Source organism: Anomaloglossus baeobatrachus, chromosome 9 (assembly GCF_048569485.1).
Source record: "Anomaloglossus baeobatrachus isolate aAnoBae1 chromosome 9, aAnoBae1.hap1, whole genome shotgun sequence".
Classification (NCBI taxonomy): domain Eukaryota; kingdom Metazoa; phylum Chordata; class Amphibia; order Anura; family Aromobatidae; genus Anomaloglossus; species Anomaloglossus baeobatrachus.
Genome location: NC_134361.1, coordinates 230,705,403 through 230,717,658, shown reverse-complemented (window position 1 = coordinate 230,717,658; position 12,256 = coordinate 230,705,403). Strand labels below are relative to the sequence as shown.

Genomic DNA, 12,256 nt, shown 5'->3' with positions numbered 1-12,256 from the left:
GTCATCACGCTGGTCAGGGTCTCAGCGAGACGAGTCTCTGTATGAGGAGACAGAGGAGGGTGATCAGGAGTCTAATCCTGAGACCGCTCTCAATCTGGATACTCCTGATGGTGACGCCATGGTAAATAACCTTATAGCGGCCATCAATAGACTGTTGGATATTTCTCCCCCAGCCCCTTCAGCAGAGGAGGCAGCTGCACAGCAGGAGAAGTTCCATTTCAGGTATCCCAAGCGTAAACTGAGTACTTTTCTGGACCACTCTGACTTCAGAGAATCAGTCCAGAAACATCATGCTTATCCAGACAAGCGTTTCTCCAAACGTCTTAAGGATACACGTTATCCCTTTCCCCCTGACGTGGTCAAACGCTGGACCCAGTGTCCAAAGGTGGATCCCCCAATCTCCAGGCTTGCGGCTAGATCCATAGTTGCAGTGGAGGATGGGGCTTCACTTAAAGATGCCAATGACAGACAGATGGACCTTTGGTTGAAATCTGTCTATGAAGCTATCGGCGCGTCGTTTGCTCCAGCATTCGCGGCCGTGTGGGCGCTCCAAGCTATTTCAGCTGGTCTGGAGCAGGTGGACTCTCTCATACGTCCAGCAGTGCCGGAAGTGGCGTCCTTAACTTCGCAAATGTCTGCGTTTGCGACCTACGCTATCAACGCTGTCCTGGACTCTACGAGCCGTACCTCAATGGCATCCGCCAACTCTGTGGTTTTGCGCAGAGCCTTGTGGTTAAAGGAATGGAAAGCGGATTCTGCTTCCAAAAAAATGTTTAACCAGCTTGCCATTATCTGGAGACAGACTGTTTGGTGAGCAATTGGCGGAAATCATTAAACAGTCCAAGGGTAAAGACTCCTCCTTACCCCAGCCCAGATCAAGCAAACCTCAACAAAGGAGGTGGCAGTCGAGGTTTCGGTCCTTTCGAGGCTCCGGCAAGGCCCAATTCTCCTCGTCCAAAGGGACTCAGAAGGAGCAAAAGAGCTCAGATTCCTGGCGGGCTCACTCACGCCCCAAGAAAGCAACCGGAGGACCCGCTTCCAAGGCGGCTGCCTCATGACTTTCGGCCTCCTCCCTCCGCATCCTCGGTCGGTGGCAGGCTCTCCCGCTTTGGCGACATTTGGCTGCCACAGGTCAAGGACCGGTGGGTAACAGACATTTTGTCTCACGGGTACAGGATAGAGTTCAGTTCTCGTCCTCCACCTCGGTTCTTCAGAACTTCCCCACATCCCGACCGAGCAGATGCCCTTCTGCAGGCGGTGGGCTCTCTAAGAGCAGAAGGAGTGGTGATCCCTGTTCCTCTTCAGGAACAAGGGCAAGGTTTTTACTCCAATCTCTTTGTGGTTCCAAAAAAGGACGGCTCGTTCCGTCCTGTTCTGGACCTAAAACTGCTCAACAAGCATGTGAACGCCAGGCGGTTCCGGATGGAATCCCTCCGCTCCGTCATTGCCTCAATGTCTCAAGGAGATTTCCTTGCATCAATAGACATCAAAGATGCTTATCTCCACGTGCCGATTGCTACAGAACACCAACGTTTTCTACGTTTCGTGATAGGAGACGACCATCTTCAGTTCGTAGCTCTGCCATTTGGTCTGGCGACAGCCCCACGGGTTTTCACCAAGGTCATGGCGGCAGTGGTAGCAGTCTTGCATTCTCAGGGACACTCGGTGATCCCTTACTTGGACGATCTACTTGTCAAAGCACCCTCTCAAGAGGCATGCCAACTCAGCCTGAATGTTGCGCTGGAGACTCTCCAGACTTTCGGGTGGATCATCAACTTTTCAAAGTCAAATCTGTCACCGACTCAATCACTAACGTATCTTGGCATGGAGTTTCATACTCTCTCAGCGATAGTGAAGCTTCCGCTGGACAAGCAGCGGTCACTACAGACAGGGGTGCAGTCTCTCCTTCATGGTCAGTCGCACCCCTTAAGGCGCCTCATGCACTTCCTAGGGAAGATGGTGGCAGCAATGGAGGCAGTCCCGTTTGCGCAGTTTCATCTGCGCCCACTTCAATGGGACATTCTCCGCCAATGGGACGGGAAGTCAACTTCCCTGGACAGGAAAGTCTCCCTTTCCCAGACGGCCAAGGACTCTCTGCAATGGTGGCTTCTTCCCACCTCATTATCACACGGAAGATCCTTCCTACCCCCATCCTGGGCGGTGGTCACGACAGACGCGAGTCTGTCAGGGTGGGGAGCAGTTTTTCTCCACCACAGGGCTCAGGGTACGTGGACTCAGCAGGAGTCCACCCTTCAGATCAATGTTCTGGAAATCAGGGCAGTGTATCTTGCCCTATTAGCCTTCCAGCAGTGGCTGGAAGGAAAGCAGATCCGAATTCAGTCGGACAACTCCACAGCGGTGGCATACATCAACCACCAAGGAGGGACACGCAGTCGGCAAGCCTTCCAGGAAGTCCGGCGGATTCTAATGTGGGTGGAAGACAGAGCATCCACCATATCCGCAGTTCACATCCCGGGCGTGGAAAACTGGGAAGCAGACTTCCTCAGTCGCCAGGGTATGGACGCAGGGGAATGGTCCCTTCACCCGGACGTGTTTCAGGAAATCTGTCGCCGCTGGGGGGTGCCGGACGTCGACCTAATGGCGTCTCGGCACAACAACAAGGTCCCGGCCTTCATGGCGCGGTCTCGCGATCAAAGAGCTCTGGCGGCAGACGCCTTAGTGCAAGATTGGTCGCAGTTCCGGCTCCCTTATGTGTTTCCACCTCTGGCACTCTTGCCCAGAGTGCTACGCAAGATCAGATCCGATTGCAGCCGCGTCATACTCGTCGCTCCAGACTGGCCGAGGAGGTCGTGGTACCCGGATCTGTGGCATCTCACGGTCGGCCAACCGTGGACACTACCAGACCGACCAGACTTACTGTCCCAAGGGCCGTTTTTCCATCGGAATTCTGCGGCCCTGAACCTGACTGTGTGGCCATTGAGTCCTGGATCCTAGCGTCTTCAGGATTATCCCAAGGGGTCGTTGCCACCATGAGACAGGCTAGGAAGTCCACTTCTGCTAAGATCTACCACAGAACGTGGAAGATTTTCTTATCCTGGTGCTCTGCACAAGGAGTATCCCCCTGGCCATTCGCGTTACCTACTTTTCTTTCCTTCCTGCAATCTGGGTTGGAAAAGGGCTTGTCGCTCGGCTCCCTTAAAGGGCAAGTCTCGGCACTATCCGTGTTTTTTCAGAAGCGTCTAGCACGACTTTCTCAGGTGCGCACGTTCCTGCAGGGGGTTTGTCATATCGTCCCCCCGTACAGACGGCCGTTAGATCCATGGGATCTAAACAGGGTACTAGTTGCTCTCCAGAAGACGCCTTTCGAGCCTCTGAAGGATGTTTCACTTTCTCGACTCTCACAGAAAGTGGTTTTTCTAGTAGCGGTCACGTCTCTTCGGAGAGTGTCTGAGCTAGCAGCGCTGTCATCCAAGGCTCCCTTCCTGGTCTTCCACCAGGACAAGGTAGTGCTGCGCCCCATTCAGGAGTTTCTCCCTAAGGTGGTATCCTCTTTTCATCTTAATCAGGGTATTTCCTTACCTTCCTTTTATCCTCATCCAGTTCATCTGTATGAAAAGGATTTGCACTTGCTAGATCTGGTGAGAGCACTCAGAATCTACATTTCCCGCACGGCGCCCCTGCGCCGCTCGGATGCACTCTTTGTCCTTGTCGCTGGAAAGCGCAAAGGGTCGCAGGCTTCCAAAGCCACCCTGGCTCGATGGATCAAAGAACCAATTCTTGAAGCCTACCGTTCTGCTGGGCTTCCGGTTCCATCAGGGCTGAAGGCCCATTCTACCAGAGCCGTGGGTGCGTCCTGGGCATTACGACACCAGGCTACGGCTCAACAGGTGTGCCAGGCAGCTACCTGGTCGAGTCTGCACACTTTCACCAAACATTATCAGGTGCATACCTATGCTTCGGCGGACGCCAGCCTAGGTAGAAGAGTCCTGCAGGCGGCAGTTGCCTCCCCGTAGGGGAGGGCTGTCTTTGCAGCTCTAACATGAGGTATTTCTTTACCCACCCAGGGACAGCTTTTGGACGTCCCAATCGTCTGGGTCTCCCAATGGAGCGCCGAAGAAGAAGGGAATTTTGTTACTTACCGTAAATTCCTTTTCTTCTAGCTCCTATTGGGAGACCCAGCACCCGCCCTGTTCCTTCGGGATTTTTGGTTTTTTCGGGTACACATGTTCATGTTGAACGGTTTTCAGTTCTCCGATGTTACTTCGGATTGAATTTGTTTAAACCAGTTATTGGCTTTCCTCCTTCTTGCTTTAGCACTAAAACTGAGCAGCCCGTGATCCCACGGGGGGTGTATAGCCAGAAGGGGAGGGGCCTTACACTTTTTAGTGTAATACTTTGTGTGGCCTCCGGAGGCAGTAGCTATACACCCAATCGTCTGGGTCTCCCAATTGGAGCTAGAAGAAAAGGAATTTACGGTAAGTAACAAAATTCCCTTCTTTGTTTACTTACCGTAAATTCTTTTTCTTATAGTTCCGTATTGGGAGACCCAGCTCCCTCCCTGTTGCCTGTTGGCAATTTTCTTGTTCCGTGTGTTATCACCGGCTGTTGTCGTGGACAGAGTCTCCGGTTGTTCCAGCTCTTACTCGGTTCTACTTGTGGGTGGCTATTCTCCTTCAGCTTTTGCACTAAACTGGCTAGGACTGGCTCACCAGGGGGTGTATAGGCTCAGGGGGAGGAGCTACACTTTTAAGTGTAGTACTTTGTGTGTCCTCCGGAGGCAGAAGCTAAACACCCATGGTCTGGGTCTCCCAATACGGAACTATAAGAAAAAGAATTTACGGTAAGTAACAAAATTCTCTTTTTTTCGGTTGCTTCATTGGGTACAGGAGGCCGTGGCTGCCACTAACACTATAGATGTTTTCCATAGACAACAGCACCACCTAGAGGAGGAAATGAAAATTGACTGTACTGCTATGTAAAGCTGGGGAGCGCTTGGATCACCCCCTCCCAAGGGCCACAGTACAGTTTGATTCCTTGTGCCTCTTGTTACGCACAGTATAGCGGGAGGTTACTTGCAGTGTGATGTGCGTTATTTTATCTCATATTAATATTCATCGTTCTGCACTGCAGGAATATTGAGGAAATCTTGGCAGCTAAAGGAGAGACGGTTCGTCGGCTGGTGGGTGAAGAGGCGCTGGAACTGGTGCTGAATGACGGTATACCGGGGGATGACACCGGCCTGCCGGAGGATCCGGACACATCGGCGTCTCCTGCTCCCTGCGAGAAGCCAGTGCCTTGACAATGAGGACGCGGTAGACGTTTCGTATTTTTATATAGACACTTTATAAGAATTGTATCCTGTTCCTATGGACAAAAATGTCTGACAGCGAAGAAATCATATCAGCGCCCGTCATCTCGCACATTACAGCACGGTGGGGGCGATCGGGACGGTCTGTGCTGTGAAACGACAAGACACATTTGCTGGATACATGTTCTTGTAAGCAGTGATATTACAAGGGGTCTCGTGTTCTTACAATCCTGATGACGGCCCCCTATATCTGTATGAAGATGACATTTGTGAGAGGCGCTACTCCAGATTACCACAAGGTGGCGACGTAAGATATACCTCTACAGCACGTGCTTGTGTGTGTGTATATAATATAAATATACTGTGTGTATATATATATATTACACACACATATCACTGGGCAAAAGTTTCAGGCAGATATGAAAAAATGCTTTATTAAATAGAAATGTTAATAGTTTATTTTCATCAATGAACAAAATGTAAAGTGAAGGAACAAAAGAGAAATCTAAATCCCATCAATATTTGGTGGCCGCCTTTTGCCTCCATCACTTCTTCTCATCACTTGTAGACAGTTTCTAAGAAACTTGGAAGAAGATTGTTCCCAATATCTTGTGTATGAGGCTTGTGCGGTTCATTCTTGTGATCCCAGACAGAATGGATGATGTGAGATCAGGGCTCTGCGGGGGCTGGGTCATCCCTTCCAGGGCTCTGCGGGGGCTGGGTCATCCCTTCCAGGGCTCTGCGGGGGCCGGGTCATCCCTTCCAGGGCTGTGCGGGGGCCGGGTCATCCCTTCCAGGGCTGTGCGGGGGCCGGGTCATCCCTTCCAGGGCTCTGTGGGGGCCGGGTCATCCTGTCCAGGAATCCACCTTCTTAATGACATTGGCTGGATGTTTGAAGTAGTTTTCTGGGTTCAGAATAAATTTGGAGCTGATAGATAGATCACTGATGGTGTTACATGATATCCAAGATGTCTGCCTCGATTTTTCAGCATTGAGGATGCCAATATCCTGATCAAAACCCCAACTCTAGTTACTGAAATGGAGCCCCCAAACCTGCAGGAGCCTTCACCGTGTGTTACTGCTGTCAGCATCCGTCATGTAACACCATCAAGAAGGCATCTGTGATCGGCTCCAAATTTATTCTGCAGCTGAATAACCACCCCCCCACCCCCCACCCAACATCATTAAGAGGGAGGAGTCCTGGAGGTGATGACCCAGCCCCCGCAGAGTCCTGGAGGTGATTACCCGGCCCCCGCTGAGCCCTGATCTCACATCATCCAGTCTGTCTGGGATCAAGAGACAGAAGGATCTGTACAAGCCTCATACACAGAGGATCTGGGGTCCGTTCTCCAAGATGTTTGGGACAATCTCCTGCCGAATTCCTTCAACACCTTTGAAGAGAAGACCTGATTAATACATGTATTTTGGAAAGCAATATTACTCACAGCGGTTTTTTCCTGACCTGCCTAAAACGTTTGCACAATACCTTATACATGCATTATTTATTATACTGCCCTTTAATGTCTTGTAATAAAAGGTTTATTATGCAAATAAAGGGGGTTTGTTAAGAAGTGGTTGTGTTATACAATGGTGACTACCTGGTGTCTATTCCTGGCTGGTAAAGCAGCGTCCGGTCAGAATATATAGATGATCTGTCCATGGCAGATGATCAGTGTCAGACATTGATCCCCACTGACCAGCTGTTATCAGTTCCCAAAGTGGCTGATATGAACAGTGAAGTAAAGCGCAGCTCCGCTCTGTATGTAATGGCCGCTGCTATCCGGAGCCGGGTCACCTCACTGATCTGTCCATGTTAATAGACCCCTTTCATGGCTCTTAGACCAATACTAACACCAGCGTAGGAGGGACAGCGTGGCCGCCATCTTCACTCAGTAATGGCAGATTATCATTCAGGGCTCTTGGGCGGCCATATTGTTGTTCATCCCATTTTCCCAATTGAAATAACACAAAAAATAACATAGAGGAAGACGGGTGTATAATGCGGCCTTGTCTGTGATACATTATTAAAAATGAGGCCTAGTAGGCAAACTAAGCAGACGTAGAGTAGAGCTGTTGTCCTTAGCAACCAATCAGGTCCCTGCTTTCATTTTCCAAAGGGCCTGTGAAAAATGAGAGCTGGAATCTGATTGGTTGCTATGGGCATTTCTGCTATCCTCTTGGATACAGAATATGGCGGGCACTAGCGCCCCTCAGGAGTAGTAATGACCTGACAATCGGAGCTGTAGACAGATGAGGGCGGCCATTTATCTGTAGCACACATCAGCATTAGCCTTCCTGTACATTATATACGTCAGGGCCTGGAGTGTAATACTCCCATGTGTCTCATATAATAATACCGCTCTATCCTGCTGACACTCCGGCCTGACTGCCCATCAAACTCTCCATAAGTGGCTCATGAAAAAGAGATGGTGGAAATGGAAGCGGCGAGTGCGGAGTCAGCGCCCGGCGTCCCCCGCCCCTCCCCCAGAACCTGTCGTAAACATCCTGAGTGGAAGCGCTAAAAATGTCCTGAAAGGGAATGATAAATGGAGGTGGACGCCCGGCCAGCATCTCCATTACTTCATTCACTAATGCCAGCAGCCTCCTAAGCATCAATGAGCCAGAGAGCACGTTCTGGGTAAAGATGGCCGCCATCCTCAGCCTCATTGCTCCATACTTCATAGGTTTGCATTGGAGCTGCAAACACAAAACGGCAGATTCAATTTTTTTATGCAAATTTATTTACAAAGTTGAATCATTCTTCAGCTTTGAGGCTTGTGAACTTGCACTCAACCTTAAAGGGGAACCCAATAGCCCTCCCGAGTACAAGTGCCAGGATGCCATGGCAGCCTGCAGCACTCGGTATGCTGGGACTTGTAATTTGCAGATCTTATAGGGGAACTCCATAGCTCTCCGGGATGCCATGGCAGCCTGCAGCACTCGGTATGCTGGGACTTGTAGTTTGCAGATCTTATAGGGGAACTCCATAGCTCTCCGGGATGCCATGGCAGCCTGCAGCACTCAGTATGCTGGGACTTGTAGTTTGCAGATCTTATAGGGGAACTCCATAGCTCTCCGGGATGCCATGGCAGCCTGCAGCACTCAAGGTATGCTGGGACTTGTAGTTTGCAGATCTCTCCTACAAATGAGTCACTTAACCTGAACACTAGTAGCCGCCTCAGACGCTTGCACTGTGCGGGGGATTGTTTCCTTGAGATTGGCTGCAGCGTTCTTGCATGAAGCGCTGCCCGCAGTGAGTGGAGCATGGCAGCCATCCCTCCTGTGGCGGAGATGGCGGTCTAGTGTTCAGCGCTCCAGGTGCGGGGCAGACCCTTCAGCACCAGGTACTTCTGTGGCTGGAGAAGGGGACGCTCGTCTGTGCGACGCTGATCTTCAGTCCCAGAATGCAATGTTTATGATGGGATTATTTCCCTGCAATTAAAGGGGCGCTCCACTGGGCTTCTTATGTAGATAGAGCAAATAATATGCAACCAGTGAGGGGGTGATCCTGGGGGTCCGGCAGCTCCTGGAGACCCCAGAAATGCTTAGTGAGACGGATCCCATGCTCCAGATCACATTCACTGCGCAACACTCCTATTTTATGCCGGCGTTTTCTATCAGCGACTTTATCAATGTATCAGCAGCAGAACAATGGGTTTTGAATACTCAGGGATCCAAAGACAATAGTGTCCGATTCAAAGGGGAACCCAAGTATATCTGATCTGTCAGTTCAGAGTCTTCCTTCCTGGTCATTGGAAACAGTCAGCAGGAAGGATGGCTGTGCGTATAATGAGGAATCATTCCGTGGCATGATGGAGAAGGTGAGCAATATTATTATTTTATTTTTCACCACTGTGTCAGATGGTGATACACAATCCATAGTAACATTTGGCACTAACCTGCTTGCTGATGGTTTCCACATATTTTCTGAATTAAAAAGTGATTTGAAGACATTAAAAAAAAACAACCCAAAATGATGAGGAAACAAACGGGCTGTAATGTTTGGGGGGTCTTTTTGTGACCACATAGGTGCAGCTCTCACCTCTGACCACTGATCTTGACCCATTTCTTAGTGCCGAGGGGAGGCCGCCACCGCCGCTGGAGGTCACGTCAATGCTGGATACGGGCGGGTGTGAGAACGTTGTCCAGGACTGTGACCACCGTAGAGGACGTGTAGGACGATGATTGTCTGTGGGTGCCGCCGCCGCTGGAGGTCACGTCATTGCTGGATACGGGCGGGCGGGTGGTGTGCAGGTATGAGAACGTTGTCCAGGACTGTGACCGCCGTAGAGGAGACGTGTAGGACAATGATTGTCCGTGGGCGCCACCGCCTGTCCTGGAAAACCCGCGCAGCCGACGCGTACGGCTCAATTACAAGCCGGTGCTGGATGTAATAACATTACACATGGCCCCCGGCCCCCCGGACCCCCGCCTGCAGATAATACATTGCGGACACCAAGTCTTCTGGCACTTGTAATGAAAACGACATTGAAGTTCAACCAGCTGAAGCGAGGAGATTAATGCCGCCTGACAGTGCGTCCTCTGCCCTTTATCAGAGGCATACCCTTCTGCCGAAATTTCAAGGTAAATCCCTGGATAGAGGACGCGGTTAACCCCTTCACAGCACATTAGTTGTGCTGCCGCTGCAAACAGTAACCAGCTTTCCCGGGACGGAGTCTCTAGTGTCCCTGGTGGCTAGTTGTTGTAATGTCCCCTTTAAAGCCTGGTTTCTAGTGGTGGCTTTTGTGTCCTCCATTTCCTGTATCTTTTAGTCCCTGGCCTGTAGAGAATCTAGTATTCATGGGTTCCTTGTGTGTAGTGGATGATGTCCTCCGGTCCCTGGTGCCAGTATATGTGTGATCCTCCGGTCCCTGGTGCCAGTATATGTGGGATCCTCCGGTCCCTGGTGCCAGTATATGTGGGATCCTCCGGTCCCTGGTGCCAGTATATGTGGGATCCTCCGGTCCCTGGTGCCAGTATATGTGGGATCCTCCGGTCCCTGGTGCCAGTATATGTGGGATCCTCCGGTCCCTGGTGTCTAGTACGGTAGGTGTAGTGTCCCTGCTCTCTGGAGAATGCAGCACTCCCTGGTCCATGGTGCCTAGCTGATGTAGGGTCCTCCAGTCAACGATGGCTAGTAAATATAGAGTCCCCATTTTTTGTCTCCATGGTGTCTAGTGTCCATGGTGTCTAGTGGATGTACTGTCATCTATAGTCCCTGGTATCTAGTAGTTGTAGCATCTTCTGGATGGTCCCTGATGCTTAGTGGATGTAGGTGTCCATGGTGACTAGTAGATGCACTGTCCTCCGGTCTCTGGTGTCTAGTGTACATACGGTCCTCCGGTCTCTGGTGTCTAGTGTACATACGGTCCTCCGGTCTCTAGTGTCTAGTGTACATACGGTCCTCCGGTCTCTGGTGTCTAGTGTACATACGGTCCTCCGGTCTCTGGTGTCTAGTGTACATACGGTCCTCCGGTCTCTGGTGTCTAGTATACATACGGTCCTCCGGTCTCTAGTGTCTAGTGTACATACGGTCCTCCGGTCTCTGGTGTCTAGTATACATACGGTCCTCCGGTCTCTGGTGTCTAGTGTACATACGGTCCTCCGGTCTCTGGTGTCTAGTGTACATACGGTCCTCCGGTCTCTGGTGTCTAGTGTACATACGGTCCTCCGGTCCCTAGTGTACATACGGTCCTCCCGTCTCTGGTGTCTAGTGTACATACGGTCCTCCGGTCTCTGGTGTCTAGTATACATACGGTCCTCCGGTCCCTAGTGTACATACGGTCCTCCCGTCTCTGGTGTCTAGTGTACATACGGTCCTCCGGTCTCTGGTGTCTAGTGTACATACGGTCCTCCGGTCTCTGGTGTCTAGTGTACATACGGTCCTCCGGTCTCTGGTGTGTAGTATACATACGGTCCTCCGGTCTCTGGTGTCTAGTGTACATACGGTCCTCCGGTCTCTGGTGTCTAGTGTACATACGGTCCTCCGATCTCTGGTGTCTAGTGTACATACGGTCTTCCGGTCTCTGGTGTCTAGTGTACATACGGTCCTCCGGTCTCTGGTGTCTAGTGTACATACGGTCCTCCGGTCCCTAGTGTACATACGGTCCTCCCGTCTCTGGTGTCTAGTGTACATACGGTCCTCCGGTGTCTGGTGTCTAGTGTACATACGGTCCTCCGGTCCCTAGTGTACATACGGTCCTCCCGTCTCTGGTGTCTAGTGTACATACGGTCCTCCGGTCTCTGGTGTCTAGTGTACATACGGTCCTCCGGTCTCTGGTGTCTAGTGTACATACGGTCCTCCGGTCTCTGGTGTCTAGTGTACATACGGTCCTCCGGTCTCTGGTGTCTAGTGTACAAACGGTCCTCCGGTCCCTGGTGTCTAGTGTACATACGGTCCTCCGGTGTCTGGTGTCTAGTGTGCATACGGTCCTCCGGTCCCTGGTGTCTAGTGTACATACGGTCCTCCGGTCTCTGGTGTCTAGTATACATACGGTCCTCCGGTCTCTGGTGTCTAGTGTACATACGGTCCTCCGGTCCCTGGTGTCTAGTGTACATACGGTCCTCCGGTCTCTGGTGTCTAGTGTACATACGGTCCTCCGGTCTCTGGTGTCTAGTGTACATACGGTCCTCCGGTCTCTAGTGTACATACGGTCCTCCGGTCCCTGGTGTCTATTGTACATACGGTCCTCCGGTCCCTGGTGTCTAGTGTACATACGGTCCTCCGGTCTCTGGTGTCTAGTATACATACGGTCCTCCGGTCTCTGGTGTCTAGTATACATACGGTCCTCCGGTCTCTCGTGTCTAGTGTACATACGGTCCTCCGGTCTCTGGTGTCTAGTGTACATACGGTCCTCCGGTCTCTGGTGTCTAGTGTACATACGGTCCTCCGGTCTCTGGTGTCTATTGTACATACGGTCCTCCGGTCTCTGGTGTCTAGTGTACATACGGTCCTCCGGTCTCTGGCGTCTAGTGTACATACGGTCC

The 12,256-nt window shown here is 51.3% G+C and overlaps 1 protein-coding gene across 1 annotated transcript in view; it reads left to right on the top strand.

The window, feature by feature from the left end:
- DNLZ (DNL-type zinc finger) overlaps window positions 1-6,840 on the top strand; it is a 29,458-nt gene extending 22,618 nt beyond the window's left edge. Inside the window, exon 3 of the mRNA XM_075323029.1 lies at window positions 5,092-6,840. Within this exon, the coding sequence (XP_075179144.1) occupies window positions 5,092-5,260 (169 nt within the window). The 3' untranslated portion in view covers window positions 5,261-6,840. The remainder of the gene's footprint in view (window positions 1-5,091) is intronic.
- The last annotated feature ends 5,416 nt before the right edge of the window (window positions 6,841-12,256 follow it).